The sequence below is a fragment of the Erpetoichthys calabaricus genome, chromosome 12, assembly GCF_900747795.2.
Source record: "Erpetoichthys calabaricus chromosome 12, fErpCal1.3, whole genome shotgun sequence".
NCBI lineage: Eukaryota > Metazoa > Chordata > Cladistia > Polypteriformes > Polypteridae > Erpetoichthys > Erpetoichthys calabaricus.
The window spans coordinates 491,907-514,025 of NC_041405.2; the positions used below are offsets into that span (position 1 = coordinate 491,907).

The window sequence follows — 22,119 nt, forward strand, 5'->3', positions numbered from 1 at the left end:
TGTGTCAATTAGAAAAAAATTAAAAGATGAAGAAGAAGAAGAAGACGTGTGCCCGCCGTGTAACTGGAAGTTAACTTGGCATCTGGCAGGCGAGCAGATCTTCTGTTTTTGAATAATTCAGCAGTAAAGAGCGGCACATCTGCCTACTGTGTTGGCACTTCAGGACTGACGTTGTTCTTTCCTTTTATTTCATTTTCTGTTATGTTGTTCATTTTGATTTTAATATTTTTGTCATTATTACTGTGATGTCACCATTTTGTGGCTTTGCCCCTGCACTGGCACTGCTATTTTTTGGTCTTTTTCATGTGTCCTGCTAGTTATTGACTGGGTGACGACGTGCAGACATCTTGAAGTGGGCTGAAGACTTGGAGGAGCAAAGACTGAGCAGCCGGGCAGAGCAGATGTGAGGGTCTAGGGGTCCGAGAGTGCCAAGTCCACGTCTGCATTAGCTTCATTCTGAAGGTCTTCGTGTCTTTTCTGTCACACTTGAGAGTTTTCTGCATCGCCATGTTGCATTTCATTCTGATTGCGGATTCCACCATTTTCTGTGATGAAGTTATTGGTGCAGTGCCAACTGAATGCCAGTTACAGTGTAGTATGGACATGTCGGCTAACTGGTCATCACCACACTGACCTTCATGCTGGATACACACACACACACACACACACACACACAGAGTGTATTTCAGATGTTAAACATGTCTGCTCTCTTGCTTTACTTTTTGCATTCCTCGCCGACTGTGAAGACAGCATGAAGATGGCAGCTTTGACCTTTTATTACTGGGCTGGATGACAACGTTGATGAATGTCACTTACGTTAAACCAGTAATTGAGCTGAACACTTTAATGTCCTGTGTATGACAAAGTCCTGTCACTCTCTGTGTGTCCCACATCTTTAGCAGATGACCATAATGGGTCTGAAGGATTGGCACAGACACGTCCTTAATGAGGACCAACGGGACAAAGCAAAGACAACACACGAGGAGCTTAATGACAACTCATTGAATGCTCCTGTGTTGCCCATCCAGAGCCCTCACTTGAACCCAACAAACATCTCTGAGGGTCCTAAATCTTAAAATAGTTTCTTCGCTTTGTCATTCTGGGGTATTGAGAGTTGCTTTATGAAGGAAAAAATGAATTGAAATGCTAACAACATGTGAAGAAAGTGTAGAGGCCTGAATGGCGTATATAATACGTATGTGTGTGTTGTATGTAAAGATAGTCACACTGCATACGTATGGTGTGCCAAAGCTCCGGGACCTTCTCAGCATGACCCCAACCCTGCCACCATCATTAGTGAGCTGATCTGCCTGACCTGACAAATCGTGGGGCACACGAATGTCACCTCAAACCCTATGAATCCAACTCAGGGTGGAGTGCCAGGACAGGCGCAGACTCCTTGCATGGGATTGTAACATATGAAATAGAAGGTCATGCAGATGAGTGGTCTTTTAATTATGAAATTGAAGGTCATATGGACGAGTGGTCAGTGGGGCCAAGAAGTTTTAATGATTTCCCCATTTTGATGATATAACTGGTGGTGCAGGACAAGGAGGGAGTCTTCTAAAGTTCACAGCCTTATCCATCTTGGTCAAAGTACTGAGGTCTGATCCACCAGCACCTCATCCTCATGTGTGATCAGGCTGGCCACAGTGGTGTCTTCAGAAACTCGAGCAGAGAAAGGCCAACCAGAGGAGAGGAGAGCTGACAGAACACGGCCCTCAGGGGATGCCATGCTCAGGGTCAGGGGTCAGGGGTCAGGACTGAGCACAGTCACACAAGCATGCAGCACAACTCAAGTTCATATCACCGAGTCGCAGGTGGAGAAGCTCTGGTCTGATTGTGTGAAATGGAAAAGTAAAATCCACACGTGAGGTCCTGACATAAGGACCTGCTGTGAGGTGGAGTGGAGAGCCCAGTTAATGGCATCTTCCACTGGCATGAGGGCACAGCAAGCACACTGGAGGAGGTCACCATGAACATCTGTGACAGACTGGAGAGACGGCGGTCAGTGCCACTGGTCTAGAATTAAGAAGACTGGAAATGTCGGGTGACTGGGATCATTGAGGAGACTTGGAAAGTGACAAAAACTGTGCGTTGAGCCAAGGACTGTGAACACGAGGGACAAATGTCTAGCACAGTGTGTTGGTGCGGAGGGAGAGACGTCATCAGGGCCTGCTGCTTGACCACAGTCCTGTGTCCAGAAGAGCAAATGGACGTCAAGGTCAGAGATAAATCAAAAGAGAGATAAGTCAAGCGGAGCTGAGCCATGAACTGGTCAGCTGATTGGGCAGAGAGCCATCAGCTGGTGACCCTATGGGTTGGTGTTTGTTGGAGGGCATCATGTGTGGTCCAAATAAGGATCAACCAGTGGTGTAAATGTGCTGCTAAGGCCTGACCCCATGCCCAACTCCAGCTGATATTCTGCTTTTTCGACCCTTTTCTAAAACACTGTGCCCATCCCCAGCAGGTCTTCATTCAATTTATTTATTAATGTGTTGTGTTGGCATTCAGACACTGATGGACTGTAAGATGTTGCTGGGTCCGTATCCTCGTGTAAAGCACCACAGGCTCCTCCAGGCAGCAGCACTGGTGACCTCACAAAGTTCAGAACATCAGTCCGTTTACAAAAGACTGACAAGAGAGAGATGGCCATGATGGACTGAAGCCACTGAAGTGACAGACGAGTCAGTCCTGAGCTGACAGATGTCAGGGCTTATGGGAAACTGAGGACATCAAGAAACAAAATTGATGAGGCTTTGGAACAGAAAATGCTGACAGACACCATAGAGGAAAACACCAAAGAGCGGACACAACACATGCGGTGGAGAGGGAAACAGATCTTCAAGATACCAAGCAGTGGTTCACAGCCAGAAGTCCTTATCTCAGCAGAATGGCCGCTCTCTCAAAATGGCGGGCTGATACCGAGGTCTTCATGTGACTGACTGAGCGGAGGCCTTAGTCCTTCAACGAGACATCTGAGAACTGCAAGCCAAACGACTCTGAGGAAACCAAATTCAAGTCAGGCGCTTAGCAATCCTTTCTGAGCTCACCCTGGAGTCTCCCTCATCAGAGGATATCAGAATGACGTCCAACACGCAGGTCAGGGCCTAACCAGTACTGTGACCGCTGTGGAGGCCTTTCTGGAATTTCTCAGGTAAATCCTCATGCGTGAGGTGAGGCTGAAGCTGCGTGAGGAAACTATTTTATTTAGTCATGTTAGAAAGGAAAGGTCCATAATTCTTAAGCGTGTGTAGGTAGCTCTGATGTTTTAACTTATAGTCTGATAAACGGACACTTTAAGTGCATCAGGTATGGACTTCTGATGATGAGGCTGAGAACATCAGGTGTGACGTATTGTTTAGGAGCATTTAATGCCCACCAATTGCAAAAGAAACTGAAAGGCTTATATAGCGTCTTTCGTGAGACAGTAACACAGTTTGAAGGTAATTCACAATCCAGACCTTTCACGATAAAAGAGAACGCCAACTTGATGGTTCCTCCCCTCACAGTGCCAGCATAACTTTGGATTTCTTCTGTCACTCTGTTAGTCTCACAGGACCTCCAGCTCTGGGCTGAGCACTAATGCGGTGCGAGGTGATCGTGGAGTCTCTCCACACCCTCAGCTGACGCCTCTCCATGTTTAAGGGCTTCACTAGTTGTGTTCTAACTTGGACTCTCATCAATTCATGTCATGGCAATGCCATCTCTTTAAATGTGCCACTCTAGACCTTGGGTTACTAAATTTAGGATGGCATCTCCACATTTAGCTTCTCCTTGCAGCTCTGCCACTGCCCTGCATGCTCTCTCAATGGCAACACAAAGTGTGTGCAGCTTGTGGCATTGACTGCATTGTTGCATTTCAATTTGATACCACCTGGGAATGGTCGCCATGTTGAGATGTGGCAGCTCTGCCCACCACTGACTTCGTTCCCTTGTGAGATCCAGTGGTGGCTCCTCATCCCAGCTCTGTCCACTTTCCCACAATTCTTGACACAAATAATTTAACTCTAACTTTAAAAGTGTGAGGAGCACAAGTTGATCAAACTTATGAGCAGAGCACCTCAGCACACACACAGCTTTATGTTCTCTTTAGCATATGAGACGTTCAGGAACTGTTTAAGGTCCAACTCAACCTCACCCCTCATCGACCTCCATACTCAGCCCCTTCAGTCCGCCCTGTGGGCTTCAGAGTCCTTCGAGTGTTCAATGAGGCCTTCTTCTCCCCTCACGTCCTGCCCGTGAAGTTACTTACAGAGGTTCATGCCAGCGTTTGGACAAACAGTCAGAGCAGGCCTCTGCCACGTCACGTGAACCTGCACTGGAATTGCCCACAGACACCTTAAGGGCTTTGGGATGTTTACGATGCTTTTTGATAGAAGCTGCTAACACAAATGGACCTGGAGAGACTCCTAATGCTAGTGAAGTCATTCTTAGGATACGCAGTTCATCCTCTGCGTCTTTAGCCAGAACAATCTGATAGCATCTCACCCTTTATCTGCCAAGGGAATCTGCAAGAAGGCCCTTGTGATGTCTGCCTCATGTAATCTGAATTGAATGAGCGCACTCAGCAGATCTGGACTGAGAGATGGGCAACCAACCTTGAGATTCAGCATCAGCACAGCTGTCAGCTTTGAGGTTGTCTTCTCAGAGACTGACTGTTGCATGGTCAGGCACTTAGTATTTTGGGTGGGCACTGCCCCTTTGTTTCCTCACAGATGCCCTGGTGTAGAAATTCCTGGATTTCATCCTCGTATCTACTGTAAAGTGTCACATCAATCTTTAGTTTAGGTTGTAACCTTTCAGATCTTTTCTTGGTGACCCTAAAACTCTCTGATACTCCCAGACCATCTGGTCACTATGGCATCTCCACTTGTCTAGCAGTTTCTCCAGATCTTTGAAGGGTTGCACTTTCTCCCGGACTCTTTGCCCTGCCAGGATGCATGCAGCTGTCTGGAGATTTCAGAGTCCTGGTGCAGACTGATGGGCATGCATGTGATGTCTGTCATGGTGGACAATGCCTTGTAATGTCCAACCTAATGTACATTTCAGGGGCACTCTGGTATTGGTCAGCCTTTCCTTCCTGCCACTAAATACTTGGTCCAGGTAATACTGTGAGCTCAGTGTTTTTATAAAGGTGTCTCTGTGGTCACTTAAGGCTGGCCGAATGGGCATTATGGTCACTTTACTAACTCAGCCAAACTAATGCTCTAAAGATGGCCGACAGATGATGAACTGACAGGTCAGCCTGTGTACATTGTGGCTCACCTAATGAACACCTGGGGGTGACCAGGCCACTGTATTACTATGGTCACAGTGCCAATGGTGTGTCCGCCCCACTGATGAGCCATCATCTGTGAATTCTTTGCTTTGCTCATTCCCAATGCACTTACTGAATTCAAGTTGGCATCAGATGTTCATCTTGTCACAAGCATTCCCAACACTGTGTCCACCAGTCCTATTCTGTCCATCACGTATTTTCCTCACGTTTCTTATTTTGTGTTCAACCATGGAGATCAGGTCATCTGTAGGCCAGTGTCCACCCACAATTAAGGCCAACTCCTTCAGCAAATTGACATCTTGTGGCTTACTTGTGTTGTACAGAGATGTCCACTCATGGTCAGTTTTTGTGGTCCTGTGGTCAGCAACATGGTCTAGTGTAGCCTTTGTCCACTATGAATGTCCTGCTGTCTGATGTCCTGCTGTCTGTTTTTAGTTACAGAGGCTGATCTCTCCGTTTGGACACCACAAGCTTATCAAGTGGCTCACTCAAGGTTAGAGGTTCTACTTCAGGGTGAAACCTGGTCTCCTTGATCCAAGCAGGGTAATGACGAAGTGGACAAAACATGGACAGACTACAGTGACATATGATTGAGGGGAGATAACACAAGATGGAGGCTCAACATGACTGATAAGGCAGTGAGGAGCGGAAATACATCTCTGGTCATCAGTTATGTCCTCTGGGAGGATGACATCCATTATGGGTGTGAAATGGAATATGAAGGAGAAAAACGAGAAGTGGACATTGATGTGACTGTCAGAGGTAAGCCACCCGAGTGACCTTGTCCAGCTAAGAGTGACCATTAATCTTAAATCAGTCAGTGATGATGGTCCGGTCTTATGGAAAGGTAATAAAATGTCACCTTTATGGACACACTGAGTCACATGACTGCCTTGAAGTGTCTTTACAATGGTCAGCCATTAGGCTGAGTGACCACTCCTTGGCCGTTCATTTGTCTAGTTTTTCATTTTATGTCACTGGCTGCCTTTCCTTTTGTTTTTAAGCTGCTCCTTGGGTGTTCTTGATGCTGGCCTCAAACCTTCAAAGCTCTCAAGCTAAACTGACTTGTGTTGCACCCATTCACCCCAAAAGTCATCAAAGAAAAAGAGGCTGGCATCGGGTCAAAGTCCTTCCAGGTGGCTTCTAGAGGATGGGACTGTCATTGCAAGGAGCGTCTACAGCTTTGGCCTGAAAGCCATCAGGGACAGGAGAGAACCTGCGAGGTGACACATTCATCTTTGGATCAGCCAATCAGGGGATGCTCTGAGAACAGCAGCAGGAGAAACATCCTTTGGTTGAGGTTTGTCATCGACACCCAGCTGTTCCTTCCCTCCTTTTATCAATGTGAATGCACTGGTGGTGACAGAATGTGAATTTCTATGGGCTTACCACTTATGGACCTCGTGAGAGACTCCAGAGCTTCATATCAGGTCTGTGAATTGGTTTATGGTTAGTTTTATTTTTATTTGGTTCGGCACTTTGCTAAACCTAACATTAATCTTCCCTAAGAACTTCACAAATCTCTCTGTGACTGTCAGTTACTGTCATGTTGATGTTTTGTCCAGTGAAGTGTTGGGCTCAGGACCTCACAGCTTCTGTGGCCCCTCTGATTGTCCTGCTATTCCAGGATGTAAACATATTTGATATTTTTGGGGTGCAGTAGACAGTTGGTGTCACAAACCGTGTCCATATCTTAGCCCCTTTCTAGCAGGTCTGTCAGTCTTTCCTTCCTCTTGGTGGTCTGGATGGTCATTAAGTGGTGAATGAGTTGCTTTTCAGGAGGGTCAGTCTGTTCTTATCTGGTACTGGACTAAATGGCCAAATTCCAGTGTCAGCTAGTTAAACAGAAGTCACCTGATGTCACTGAAATGTCAGTTTATGAGGAGTGTCAGGCAGACAGTGCCACCCTCTGGAGAATGACAGTATGACACTTAGTACATGTGAAGTCACCGAGTCCTGATGGGGTGTTTGCTCTCAGCTCACAAGTGATGTTTTTCTTCACCTCCTCCTTCTCCATTTTCTCTTACTCTTGTTCTCTTTCCAGAGCCTTCTGTGGTGTCATTGGTGGGCACAGTCAAGTGGTCTGCCAGGCAAAGGGCTTCTCCCCAAAATCAGTGATATTCACATAGAGAAGGAACAAGAAGATTTTGAAGACAGAAACCCCAAAAGCATTGCTGTCATCTAATGTCACTCATGCTACAGACCTGTGAGGTGTGTTATGTGATTGGGATGTCCAAGAGGAAATGCGTCACGCATGAGAACATCTGAAGGGAAATGGGGGACCTCAGTGTGACTGACTGTGGTGTTATGGGTCCACAGCTCTTCCAGCAAAGGCCAGTTTGTTTTTAAATAAATAATCACCGCGCTTGCGGCTCCGCGCGGGGGTGTGTGGTGGCTGTAGCGAGCCGCAGGGCGATCTGCGGTGTGGGCGTTTCTCATCTAAGTGCACAGGTGAGAGACTGCCCACATCCGTGATTGTTCCTGTGGCTAATGGGCTGCAGCTGCCATGTCCTCTCTGCATATATAGAGAAGCGCGAGCCGGTTAAGGGGGAGAAGTAAAAGAGAGACGAAGGAGGAAAGAAAGACGGAGGTTACAGAAGGAAGGAAGCATGTAAGGAAGGGAGAGAGGGCGAGTGCGCCGGTGCAAGTGAGTGAGTGAACAAGCTCGCAGCAGCTGAATAGGCAACCTGGGTGTGAGGCCGACACCCCAGGCGTAGTAGTTGTTGTCGCTCCCGCAGAGTTTTATGAAGGACGGGAGTGACTGGAAGGTGGATGATTCTCCACGGATGACCGTGGGAATCAGGACTTGGGAACATAGTGTCCTCAACGTGAGAGCCTTGGCCGTATGGAGGATTTCCCAGGTCACTGTCAGGGGGAGCCGACCGGAGCAAAGGATCGGAAAGGTGACTGACAGTTGCAGTAGGAGTAGTCAGAAGGTCTGCTGCAATGAGAGCGTCTCTCCTGTAGAGCAGCCCAGATAGGCGTAGCAGGGGAACCGCCAGGCTAAAGAGAAGAAGCACTGGGCTTTTTGGTTTTAACATGTTGCTTCCTGTGTTATTTTACCTCGTGGTTTTTAAAAGAGTTTTTCTGTTTGGTTTTAACCTCCACTTCACAACTGTTTTATGGATTATTTATTTAATGAAGTTTATGAAAGAACTGCATAGCATTTTAATTTGAATCACTGCACTTTGTGGACACTGTTTTGATTTGTCTTTTAATAAAAGCACTTTGCACATTTTATCCATCATCCCCTTGCTCAAATGTTATTGCTTCACTGTCTAGTTCATTGGTGACATTACCAATGGTGTTGGGTTCAAGGGCTCCCTAGCAGCCGATGGGAGCGTGGAACAGAACCCGCATCATCACACTGACCAGTCAGAGTGGATGAAGAAACAGTCCATGACCTCTAACCCTTCACAGGCTGTTTGGTCTGAGCAGTCAGGCCTTGTTAATGTTCTCCTTTCACTTCTGGTCAGCACTCACAGCATCCACAGGCTGACCTCCAGGTCTGGTCTGATGGCCTGTCCAGTCTCCTGGTGGTGACAGTTAACTTGGTGATTTTCTAACAGTCCTAAATCAAAAAGCATTCTGTGTGACATGACAATGGGGAGAACAAGACGGTCACTGATGTGACTGAGTGGCAGGTTTGAGTGGACATTTGGACAACGAGAGGAGCGCTTCAGGATGAGGAGGTCACCTGCAAGTATCGGGACGCAGAAGAGAAGAAACGACAGGAATCAGATGAGGTGGAAATCTGCACTTCAAATGGTAGGATGACAGGGACGGCGAGAGAACTTCATACAAAAAAGGACAATGCAGTTCAGGTCATTCTTATATAGCGCCCTTCACACACCTACAAATATTTAACTGAGATGAGAACGTCCAAAACCTGTGAACTTGTGAACATGTCCATCCATTCTGACCAAATCCATGGAGCCAACGGGCACAAGGCAGGAACAAACCAAGGGTCTCAGACCATTTGAGAGTCATTCAATGACATGGTCAGTGTGGTCCGAGTGTCAGTGTGGATGAATAAAAAGAGCGAGAGCAGCAATGGAGTCCAGACGAGTGGACACTGAACGTTCATCACGTCAGTCGTGTCACTCGTGTGCAGTCTGAATGTTTGCCGTCACTAATTCAGTCAGGAATTATGGGGCTGAATGTTATCTCGCTGTTTATTCAGCAGACCCTCACACCTGAACTCATCGCCTTCTTCTCCTTTCATGTCTTATTTGGTCACCACCTCTGCTCCTCTTGTCACCGTCCCTTCTGTGGCTGTCCCCCTGACCTGTGGCTTTAATTTAAGGACCACATTTTCAAATATGGAGTAGAGGTGCAGGCGCCAGGTGTGGGAGTTTAAGGGTCTGCTGAAGGCCACCGGTGCTACTCTTCTTACTGGGCATTCGAGGACATCCATGTCATAAACCCAACATCACTGTCACCTGCTTGAAAATTAAAGAGACAATGAAATGGAGTGAAGCACAAGGATCAGGTAGTTATGTCTGAGTCAGTGGAGTGAAGGAGGCATCCTCACATCAGCCAGCAGTGCTCTTCACCGACTGACTCGTCTCCTTCCTCTTCAGTCCTCCCAGGTCAGGACTTCCAGTGGATTAGAACAACACTGATTGGGTGAGGCTGAATTCACCCTGATGAGGAGGAACATGCAGCGAGGGGTGGCTAAGGTGTCTCAAGACCCCTCATTGACCCAAGTGCCCTTCTTCTGCCATCAGGAATGTACACATCCTTTATAGAGTAAGAAATGAGGAAAAGGAGCAGGAAGCACCAGGCCTTGTGAGAGCAACATGGCTGCTGTTTTTGGTTCAGACACCAGACCACCTTGGCCTTCAGATCAATGGACTCCCCTTATTAAAGCAACTTTCTTCCACAGTTGATGTGAAATTCCCTCTCCTGGCTGCTAATTGGGAGTGTCATCTTGTTACTCTGTCCATACAGAATGGCCGTCCTCAGTCCCATTGACAGGACTGTCCACCCCTTAAGACCCTAACTGGTCCTCCTCTTGAATTCTGTTCATAATGAGACAAGCAGTGACCACATCATTCATGACAGACCACCAAGCTTTGAATTACAACTACGCTTCTGAACTTCCCATTCAGGCCCAACTTGTCCACCATCTTCAGCTGTGGCCAGACTCCCCCCTAGTGGTCTCTCTTGGTACTAAGTCACTTCAAGTGCCATTGCAGGTCTTACCAGGGTCTATCTGTCTGCTGAAGTTACAGGAAGGTCAGCCTGACGCTGAGTGGACTTCTCCTTTCCTGATAGTCATACATGACAAGGGTTTCATCCGCCATTCTGACAGGCTTGGGCTCTCAGTGATCACATCTAGTGGACAGCAGGAGGTCCTGGTCCTGCTCCTCATCCTCACTCCATTTGTAGCTCAGCTCCTTCCCTTCTTCGTGTTTTATTTGTTATTTCACTCCAGATGTCTCCTTAGCTCATCTTCTCCTTCCTTCTTTTTTGGTCAGTCTTTTCCCACTTGCCCCCTTGATGAAGGTTGATGCCCCGGGCCCTGCAGTGCACCCTTACAGGCTGGGCACTCAATATGGTCACCGTGGAGGAGTAGCATCCACCTGCAGAGCCACAGCACCATACATCACCGCAGTTTCAGACCCGCGGTTGTAGACCCGCAGTTACAGACCCGGAAGTGATGTCTCCGTCGTTTCAGGACTGACTTTGTAAAATTACTTTTAGAAGGTTTCGGCAGGTCTCGGCAAAGCCCGGAAAGTAAAGTCGGGTCAAAGACCCGTTTAGAAACCAAATAATACGCATCATTTTGAAGTTCAGAGGGTTTCTGCCATCACGTCGTATTAAACTAAACAATGCGGATCGTTTCTGTGAAATACACTATTAACATTTACGTTGTGTTCTGGTCTGTGGGAACCATTTAACATGTCGACAAAATTAAAATCATCAAGATCTGTGTGAATTGAAAATAGTTTTTCATTTACATTCATGAAACGAACTATACAATATAATTATAATGTTTACACCACGTTAGAGTTTAGTAAAACGTTAATAATAAAAGTGATTACTTTTTTTAAAATGTACTATGCATGTGTGCATTATTGTTCTAAACCAATTTAGAATAAACATTTAAGCCAATCTAATATTTTAAACATGCAATATATTAATTGCCTTATATAGAACTGCTCTAGTTTTTGTCACTTATTACTATAAACAATGGGCCATCAAAAGAAAAAAATAAAAATACTAATTAGTCTATAGCTGCGGGTCTACAACTGCGGGTCTGAAACTGCGGTGACGTATGGTGCTGTGGCTCTGCAGGTGGGATAGTATTGCCGTGGAGTGGTCTAGAAATGGCCAGCATATCTGTGTGGACAAGGAGCTTACAGACGTGGTGGACAACGATGAGGAGACCCTCATGAATACTCCATGAACAGACACCCTATGAAAGACCTCTGTTGTGGGGAAGGGATAACAGACTGGAAAGCTTGAGAGGCCAACTTCAAGTGGCAGACCATCCACATACTGACCAGGAGGAGCCTGGAATGCAGCTTTAAGATGTAAGAAGAGGGTAGTAAGTGACCACCAGTATGACCAGTCTGAACTGGACCTGAGTGTGTGGTGGGATCACATTGGTGAGGCCTGGGATTGACTTGAAAGGCTTCACTGTGTGAACAGGCAGAGCTGCCCTTGTATTGTGTAGAGGATGCCCAGCAGGTCTGAAGTTCCTGTGGGGTCAGTTCTATATGACCTCAGCTGGCCACTGGACTCATTAGTCCCAAATGGTCAACTAGTCTCTGTAGACCATCTGCAGCTGCTCTCTGATACCTGTGGCAGTGCCAGTTAAGAACAAGAAATGCCAGGCATCAGGGTAGTGCAGGGGGTCTCAACCTGGGAGCACAAACAGCCTTGTGTTTTATTCTTGTGTCGCACGAGGTTCTCACAAACTCCTGGATGTCACTCACACCCAGTGATCACCAGTCCCCCCTGTGCACGTTTGTGTTTAGCTGACGTTTAACACTGCACTCCATTTAAAGGGTCCTAATGCTCTCTCAGTCTGACCAGATCATTAGATGATACCTGAGGGGGCTTCACATCGAATAACACTTTCAAAAGTCAAGCATGTGCTGGTGGGCTCAGCTGTTTGCAAGTTGCTGTCCCCTCTGTCCCCAGCTGCTCTTCACTCGCATCACCGTCATGTCCAAAAACAAAGCAAAGGGGGTCTTCTGTCCTCTTTTCTGTCAAACTACACTCAAATCCTTCAAACTTGTGGAATATCGAGTGCCGTCCAGCCGGTCAGCCAAGCCACCATTTAGTGACTTGGTTATTAATTAGAAAATGGAAAGTCATCTCCTGTAGAGAACATCTAAGAGTTCAGCGAGGCCAGTATTTGTTTTGGTAGAATGTTAAAAGCTGTCCAAGTCTGCAGTGGAGGGACATTTCAATGACAACTGAACACACACAGCTGACTGGGGCTTTTGTCCTGTAAGTGAAGTGGCTGTTCATCTGGGGGCTTCAGTTGACAAAACGGCCATTGTAGCCTTTGCTTCTTTTTCTGTTGAATCTTTTCAGATTTCTAACTTCCCCTGCTTTTGTTCAGATAAATGAAACCTACTGACCTTTACTGAATTCTCCTGATTTGTTAGATTTTGGACATTTGAACTCTGTAGTAATTGTATAAACACACACACACATATTCTATTTAATGTCCCCATTTTTATTGAGCACTAGCTGAAATACCCAAATTGTCTGGGAAGAAAATAAAGTGTTTTTTTTTTTTTAATTGTTTAAGAAAAATATAATTTAAAAAACACAACTTTAAAAATAAAAATAAATGAACAAACAATGAAGACTCACTAATGTTTTTGTCTTACGGTCTTGTATGTCAGTTATCATCCAACTCTAATTTGAAAAGCAACAGGTGGCGCGGTGGTGGCGCTCAAACATACAGAATGCTGGCAGTCACCTCCAGTTCGCCCTCTGGTGGTCGTTCCGAGGGTCAACTGGATGATAACATACATACTGTACATGATCGCAAGAGGTGGGTTAGGGTTGATTTCTCCCTACAGTATTTTTAGTCGACCAATGAGAAACATGCCAAGTTTCATGAAAATCGCTCCAGCCGTTCGGAAATAATGTTGGAATATAAATACATACAGACATACATACAGACATTGACTGTAGATTTTTGTTCACATTTTCTTAGACTGCTGCTTTATGATGACCAGGGAGTTGTCCAGACTAAATAGTATGTTTTATTTGAACATGATCAACCTATAAAGAATAAAAAATAAAATGCCACCGCTATTAAATGTGTGTCTGTCGTGAAGACCACCAAAGATCGCGATTCCCAAATCCGTAGCGCCCCGAGTGTAATTTAAGGTGACGGATTCAGGTCTCGGGGGTCTGCGCTCTGCTTTGAATTCTGTCGGATTAAACGGTTCAGGTGTGCAGCAAATTGCACTTCGTGTGCGGGTATGGGGGGCACCGGCGGTAAGGGGGCGCCATAAAGTCTCAGTCAGTGCAGAAGTTAAGAAGGAGCCGAGAATGAGGTGGAGTGGGCAGGCCAGAGGTCCTTTATTCGGGGGTCTCTGTCACGTGTTTGACCGCAGAAGTGACTCGTGCTTGTGGCTCACGGGCGGCAGGGAGAGGACGAGTCACCGTCACGCACTCGAGTAGCCCCGATGTCGCGCACACGCGTGTGAGGTCACAGAGGGGTGGCACTTGATTATTTTTGATCCTTAGCCGCCCCTCTTTCGGTGCCCCTTTGCCAAGGCGGGATCGCCGACGCCTTCTTCTTGTTTTTCTTAATCTGAAAATGAAAGTGAAAGTCACTTAGCAGCGCCAGCGCTGGGCTCCTCTCGGCTCGACTCGACATGGCTCTCCTGCAATGTCCGCTGCTGCTGCTTCTTCTGCTTTGGGCTTCAGGTGGGTTTACCGTCCGGGGTGGACTCGACCACCGAGTCGGAGGGACGATAAAGGCTTTGTGTGTGTTGGTGGGTGGGTTATAAGACGCTGGACTAGAGGACGCGTGGCGCTCGTGAAGTGACGACAGGCTGCAGCGGTATCAGGGACACGATCGGCCGGAATAAACAGCGGCTGGGGGTGGCATGGACGGCAGGGAGGTTTAGCCTAGACCCCCGAATCCCCCTCAATGATGACATCACACGTCCGCCGTTCGATCCCAGTGATATCCAACGGCCTCCCCCGCCCCGCCAGCCCCGGCTCAGAACTCCGTAAGATGTCGCCTGAATGTCACTGCGGCCCGTCAGCTGAAGCACGAGAGGGAAACTGAAAGGAGTTCGCGAATGAGAAGGAGCCGCGGGCAGAGGCGAGGCGGCAGTTAAAACGGGATGGGCGACGTTCTTTAAGGTGACACTGATAAGCCAAACTGGGGGGTCCCTACTGCCCCAGATATGAGGCACTTTACTCTACCCTGATAAAGTTTATTGTCCGATGGGTAAACTTCTCGATCGTCCATAAATTATCAGAGGTGACTGTGTGCAGAGGGTGCAGACCAATAAATACCTGGGAGTGCAGCTGGATGATAAACTGGACTGGACTGCCAATACTGATGCTCTGTGTAAGAAAGAACAGAGCCGACTATACTTCTTTAGAAGGCTGGCGTCCTTCAACATCTGCAGTAAGATGCTGCAGATGTTCTTTCAGACGTTTGTGTGCTGGGGAGGCAGCATTAAGAAGAGGGACGCATCACACCTGGACAAACTGGTGAGGAAGGCAGGCTCTATTGTTGGCATGGAGCTGGACAGTTTGACATCTGTGGCAGAGTGACAGGCGCTGAGCAGACTCCTGTCAATCATGGAGAATCCACTGCATCCACTAAACAGGATCATCTCCAGACAGAGGAGCAGCTTCAGAGACAGACTGCTGTCACCGTCCTGCTCCACTGACAGACTGAGGAGATCGTTCCTCCACCAAACTATGAGACTCTTCAATTCCACCCAGCGGGGTAAACGTTAACATTATTCAAAGTTATTGTCTCTTATACCTGCATTGTTATCACTCTTTAATTTAATATTTTTATTATCAGTATGCTGCTGCTGGAGTATGGGAATTTCCCCTTGGGATTAATAAAGTAGGGCGGCACGGTGGCGCAGTGGGTAGCGCTGCTGCCTCACAGTTGGGAAACCTGGGGACCTGGGTTTGCTTCCCGGGTCCTCCCTGCGTGGAGTTTGCATGTTCTGCCCGTGTCTGCGTGGGTTTCCTCCATGCGCTCCGGTTTTCTCCCACAGTCCAAAAACATGCAGGTTAGGTGGATTGGCGATTCTAAATTGTGCTTGGTGTGTTTGTGTGTGTCCTGCGGTGGGTTGGCACCCTGCCCGGGATTGGTTCCTGCCTTGTGCCCTGTGTTGGCTGGAATTGGCTCCAGCAGACCCCCGTGACCCTGTGTTCGGATTCAGTGTGTTGGAAAATGGATGGATGGATTAATAAAATATCTATATATCTATTATATAGCACCTTTCACTCTATCTATCTATCTATCTATCTATCTATCTATCTATCTATCTATCTATCTATCTATCTATCTATCTATCTATCTATCTATCTAAATGCCAATAGGGACTCTGCTCTTAACCTGCAATTGCTGAGTGCTTTCAGTAGTGAGAACAGTGCTATATAAATGCACAGAATTATTATTATTATTATTATTATGATGATGGTCAGATGACCAAGGTGCCAGTGTGGACATTGGGGACACAGCTTACCTGATTGTAACTCGTCACCACCACTGCCCCCTGCAGTGTCGGTGGGTCCCTGGCCGTGACAAGTCCTGCCACCAGAGTGCTTTTCCAGGCCTGCCATCCTCAGTGTTTGTGCTGCTATCTCCAGACCTGCTGCACTTTCTGACTTATTGCTTCATAACTTGAGATGATTTTTTATATTCACACCACGTCAAGATCTGGTTTGCCCCGTCACTTTTGGGTCTCTCAACTGGGCTTTTGTGTGGTGGTCCAGGGTATTGGTTTGGTGGTGGAGTATTCACAATGTACCTGAGATGGCATTGTGCCGGTCAGCATGGTGGGTTAGGTGCCACCTACTAAACTGTGTTCAGAGCCCCTCAAAGGCCCACCAGCTTTAAACTGAACGTTTATGATGGGGGGCCGATGGCCCAAATTAAGTGGACATTCTGGTTCAGCCCACTCAATGTTTCCATCAGGGTCTCTGACCTTTTTCTTTACAGTCAGTGACCTACACCACCGAGCCACCCTGCTTGTTCTCACCGTTTCTCTGGGGTCCCTCTTTGTGTTTTCAGGGTCACAGGCCAAAGTCAGCGTCTTCTCATCGCAGCCAAATGTGGTTGCCCTGCGGCACACAGATGTTGTGCTTCCTTGTAGCTTCTCTGTGTCACCGGGCCCTGTAGACACCCAGGGAGTGACCATCACCTGGAATCAGTATGGCTTCTTGGTGGCCAGGTTTGAGAATGGAGAGGCCACATCGAGACAAGAGGCCACTCTGTTTGAGCAGAACCTCAGAGAAGGAAACGCCTCGCTGCTCCTGAGATCCATCGTGAAGCGAGACGAGGGGCAGTACGAGTGTGAAGTCAACTATGCGGGTGAGAAAGGGTCAGCCAGCCTGGCTCTGACCATCCAAGGTGAGTGACCAATGACATGATGGCTCTGTAATGTCCTCCCAGCACTTTCCACAGACATCCCCTTCTTAAAGTCCTCGTGCCCCCAATGGTTTCACTTAACTCTCCTTCTCCGTGTCTCCCAAGTTCCTCCTGAAGTCGTCTTGCACCCAGAGTTGGTTCATCTTCTCACTCAGCACTGTGTGACCTGCTCTGCTCAGAACTTCTACCCCAAACAAATCAACTTCATTTGGACGATGAGCGGAGTGACAAAGATGCCATTCAACACCACAGAGCCGCAATTGAACCCTGATGGCACCTACAACTCGGAGAGCGTCTACTGCTTCACCCCGACCAGCCGGGACGGCCTGACCTGTGAGGTGCACCACGAGGCGCTGAAGGAGCCGCTGAGAAGGTCCATCACGTGTGAGTAGGGTCAGGGGGACAAGATGGCTGTTTGAGGCCTCAGGTGACACATGTTCAAGTGAAGTGGGTGACATGCTGGTGGGAGGTGAAGCCGTTGTCAGCTGGGGCTCTGGGTGATTCATGGCAGTGGTCTGTTAGATGTAATCAAAAAATAAAATAAAAAGGTCCACCCCAGCTTTGAACGGGCAAACCACAGGACAGTGCAGAAGGTGACGTGTCACAATGTCACCATCAGGGGACATTTGAGCCTGGATGTGAGTCCCCACCTGCCACTGCCTGTGTGATGTTTGCGTGTTCCTCCCATATGTTTGTGGTGTCCTGTAGGCCATCTGCTTTTCCAGCTGCATTCCTTTCATGTGCAGGTGTCATCATAAGTGACAACGTGAGCCTCAGGGTGACACAGAGTTAAAGCCACAGGGCCTACTGGGCTGAGCTTCACTTGGAGGATCGGAGTCCTCAGAGTTGTGTTCTACATATGAAGTGCCCTGGGGTGACGGTCACCTTCACAGGTGTCATGTGATGACCATTACAGGGTGGCTCAGTGAGCCCTCTAGTTGTGTACAGCCCAGCGCATTCTGGGGGGCCGTAACATGGGACCAGAGGTTAAGGTGTTGGGTGTACCTGCGTGACTGCTGGCGTTTTAAGTGTGTCATACACCACCTCACCACATCAGTGACGACAGTGTGGGGACCACAAGTCTTGGGTTGTTGGGGGTCACAGGGGGTGAGAGACAGTGAAGCTTAACGGGATGGGCTGGTGACAAGTTGATGGCCGTGTCTGTGACTCCTGACTTGTTTTCTTGTCTTTCATACAGACGTGGGACTGACTGGTGGAGAGATGGCCCTCATTGTGATCGCAGTCATCCTCCTCCTCCTCCTCCTTCTTGCTGTCTTCTGGTTCTTCTCAGGTGAGTCTGCGGTGTCCAGTCGAGTGTGTGACGGCTGAGTGTTAGCTCTTGTCCTGGCGCCCTGCTCTGCTCCTATTGCACTTTTACAAATCCATTAAGGATCCATCAGGATGACAGGTTTGGAGGACCAATTAGCTTTGTGCTCCTTGTGGCCATCAGCCTGGTGGGCTCCGTTCTTTTCACTCCTAAGGACTTTCCAGGTCAGGTCCTGATTGTCCTCACAGGGAAGGGCAGCTGGAGTACCCTTGTACTGTCCCACCTTTGTAAAATGGACCCCTGCACACAGACGTACTTCAGGGGGAATGCTGGCCAGTGATGAGTTTACTTAAAGAAACAGAAACAGAACGTCACGTACAGCCATGTTGGCGTGAATGCCCTTAGTGTCAGATACATAATTTAATTTCAGTTTTCTTTTAGTTGAGTTTTTATTTTAGTTAGTTCCATACATTTGTAGTCATTTTAATTTGGGTTTTCATTAAAATAACCCCATCTGCATACTGTGTGATGAAGATCTGAAGGCGTTGTAGGTTGTAAGGCGCTATATAAGGTAAATGCTGACTGGAGGGGGCACAGGACTGGTTTACTCTACTGGTAGACCCCACAAGGTCATTTATTGTCACTCCTGTCTGAGCTCCTGTAGTCCTCTTTGGTGCCCACTGTGTATGATGTGGAGTGACCACCGTGGACTGACCACAGCTTAACATCAGCAGAAGTGACCATGTGGTCAGCTTTGGATGAAGAAATTCAAGCAAAGTGAAGACAAAAGACACTGAGAGGAAGAAAAGGAAAGGAAAGAAGAAAAAATACCAGACAAGTGATGGTAAAGGCAGACAGGCAGGCGGAGGAGACCCCCCCAAGTTCTCACTGCAGAGTCCCCAAACTGGCTGAAAATCCTTGTAAACCCCTTCATGACATCCTGTGGGTAACGCTGACCTCATCACTCAGATCAAGTAGTCACTTCTGTCACCTGCTCTCTCTCTCTCTCTTTTTCTCTGTTTCAGTGTCCCTGTCTCCACTCGTCCCCCTCAAACTGGTCCAGGGTGACCTCGGGTCAGTGAAGTGCACCCTCACAGGCTGGAGACTTGGACTGGTCACTCAGCAGTGGTTTATCAATGACCACATCATACTGGACAATCAGCAGAGAGACTGTGAGGACGTCACCTCAGTGCCCCTAAATAGCCCCACTGGTTACCATCTGAAGACAGACCCTCCTAAGGAAGGCTTCTTTAGGACAGAGACCCCCGTGACCCTGCAGTTTACACCGACACGAGCTGACCACGAGAGGGCAGTGTGCAGGTGTCGTGTCCGTCATCGGCTCACCCGGAGGAGCGTGGAGCGCACTGTCTCATTATCACACATATTCAGTAAGTGACTTCCTGCTTGGCCAGTCCAGCTCACTGTCCCCGACTCCATTTTGTCACTCACTGCTGTCTCTCCTGTTCCTGATCTCCAGTTCGTCCTCAACTCTCAGACATCGAGAACGTCTCTCAGGACTCGGACATCGACGTGAAGCTGCAGGTCAGAGCTGATGAGTTTCACCCCAAAGACATCAACTTCACATGGTCAGTGGGAGGCAGAGAAGTCACCTCAGAGTCAGTGAACCCCCCAGAAATCACAGATAACAACAATGGGACCTTCAGTGCAGTGAGTGTCTGCTCTGTCCCACTGTCTGTGGTCCAGGAGCCTGGGTTCAAGGCCTCGGTGGTCATTGAGCACGAATCTGTGGGAAAGGTGGAGAAGATGGTGACCGGTGACACCCCAGGTAAGTCCACCACTCCAGTGGTTTAAAGTGCACCACATGGCTGCTCTGTTTTAGTTTCTCACTTTGAAGTTGGATTTTAGAATGTTGTTGGCAAAGTAGAGGTGACAGAGCAGTGAAGTGACAGGGCAGTGAGGTGACAGAGAAGTGAAGTGACAGACAAGTGAAGTGACAGAACAGTGAAGTGACAAGGCAGTGAGGTGACACAGCAGTGAAGTGACAGAGCAGTGAGGTGACAGAGCAGTAAAGTGACACAGAAGTGAAGTGACAGAGCAGTGAGGTGACAGAGCAATGAGGTGACAGAGCAGTGAAGTGACACAGAAGTGAGGTGACAGACAAGTGAAGTGACAGAACAGTGAAGTGACAGAGCAGTGATGTCACAGAGCAGTGAAGTGACAGGGCAGTGAGGTGACAGAGCAGTGATGTGACAGAGCAGTTAAGTGACAGAGCAGTGAAGTGACACAGAAGTGAAGTGACAGAGTAGTGAAGTGACAGAGCAGTGAGGTGACAGAGCAGTGATGTGACAGGGCAGTGAAGTGAGAGAGAAGTGAGGTGACAGACAAGTGAAGTGACAGTTTAGTGATGTGACAGGGCAGTGAAGTGACAGTGTAGTGAGGTGACAGAGTAGTGAGGTGACACAGAAGTGAAGTGACAGAACAGTGAAGTGACAGAGCAGTGAGGTGACACAGAAGTAAAGTGACACAGAAGTGAAGTGACCACTAAATGAACGATCAGCAGGGGAGTCACAGGGTCTGAGGGGGAAACAATTAGCAGAAAAGGGAGTCAGGTGACATGTGAGGTCAGCGGCCATAGTGGCCATTAAAGTAACGTCACAGTGAGGTCAGGCCATCGAGGTCACAGTCCAGTCTGATCTGGAGGAGGAAACTGTGGAGACTCGATGAGCCAAACGAGCGCCGACCCTCCATTGAGTGACTGCTGACAGGGTCAGGCCTATTCAGGGTGTAATGGAGGACCAACGCAGGGCAGAATGCCAGCCCATCGGTGGGCACAACAGCAGCCAAACTCACTCTGACCCAATTTATAGTCACTGATTGACCGAATGTGCAGGTCTGTGGAATGTGAGGGGGGATTAAAGCACCAGGGCGGATAAAAAAGCAGGCAGACACGGAGAGGACTGGGAAACTCAACACAGGAATTTGAACCTGGGACTGTGGATCTGTGAGGCAGCTGTGCCAATGACTGTGCCAATGACTGTGCCACTGTTGGGACAAACACAACACTGAGGATTATATTCTGTTGACTAATGGACACCAGGATCAGGTGGTCTTTACCTCGTATGTCCCTCTCTGTCTTTCAGTGTCTTAGGATTTAAGTTGTGATATCAGACACTGAAGAAGTGGCCTCACTGGAGTGTAGGTGGCACAGCAGTTAGTGCTGCAGCCTCACAGCTGACTGGCTCTGCTCTTTGATGTTCTCCTCACGTCTGCCTGTTTTTCTCTGATCAGATCAGAGACTTTGGCCGACAGCAGGAGTCTCCCATTTGAGGACTGGAGTCCCATTCAGGGCTGGCTCTGACATTCACTGGGATCGTCTCTGGCCCTTGAGACCCTAAACTCCACTAAATGATGTTGAAAGTGGCTGGCTGGCTGTTTGGAGTCCTACACTGACACATCTGAGAGCTTTGACAGTTTGGAGACGTCCCTGCCTCACATGACATCAGACTGGCATTGACGTGGACCCTCACAGAAACTTGTTAGGTTCAACTGACACAAATATGAGAAAGTTTGTCACCACACAGAGAACCTCAGACACCTGGTGGGGGTGACAAGTAGTGTGGTGAACAGAAGGACTTTAGGACCCTCAGATTTGGACTTGATGTTATGTTGGAGAAATGAAGTGAAATGGGGTCTGCTAGCTTGTTGGGCTGAGAGGGTGAAAGGCCCGTTGTCATCAAAGTCACTGTAGTGACAACATGAGCTACAGATCTTACCAGAGAAAGGCCAGCCATGAAGGTTATGATTGTGAAATACGACTCAAGTCATAAAGAGATGACCTGGGGTGATGAAGGAGGATGTCAGGTTATATAGCGCCCCCCAGTGTGTGGAGTGCAAGTGCAGGGCTGTGTAACACACTAGTGAGGCCTCACCTGGAGGACTTTGTACAGGTTTGGTGTTCATATTGAAAAAGACAAAGCAGAGCCAGAAGATGTCCAG

At 48.1% G+C, this 22,119-nt stretch overlaps 1 protein-coding gene across 1 annotated transcript in view; it reads left to right on the plus strand.

Moving 5' to 3' along the window:
- The first annotated feature begins 13,867 nt into the window (after nucleotides 1-13,867).
- Nucleotides 13,868-22,119, plus strand: part of LOC114642422 (uncharacterized) — a 217,128-nt gene continuing 208,876 nt past the window's right edge. The window contains exons 1-6 of the mRNA XM_051934827.1: nucleotides 13,868-14,191; nucleotides 16,539-16,877; nucleotides 17,001-17,279; nucleotides 18,094-18,186; nucleotides 19,188-19,550; nucleotides 19,640-19,948. Coding sequence (XP_051790787.1) covers nucleotides 14,140-14,191; nucleotides 16,539-16,877; nucleotides 17,001-17,279; nucleotides 18,094-18,186; nucleotides 19,188-19,550; nucleotides 19,640-19,948 — 1,435 coding nt within the window. The 5' untranslated portion in view covers nucleotides 13,868-14,139. The remainder of the gene's footprint in view (nucleotides 14,192-16,538; nucleotides 16,878-17,000; nucleotides 17,280-18,093; nucleotides 18,187-19,187; nucleotides 19,551-19,639; nucleotides 19,949-22,119) is intronic.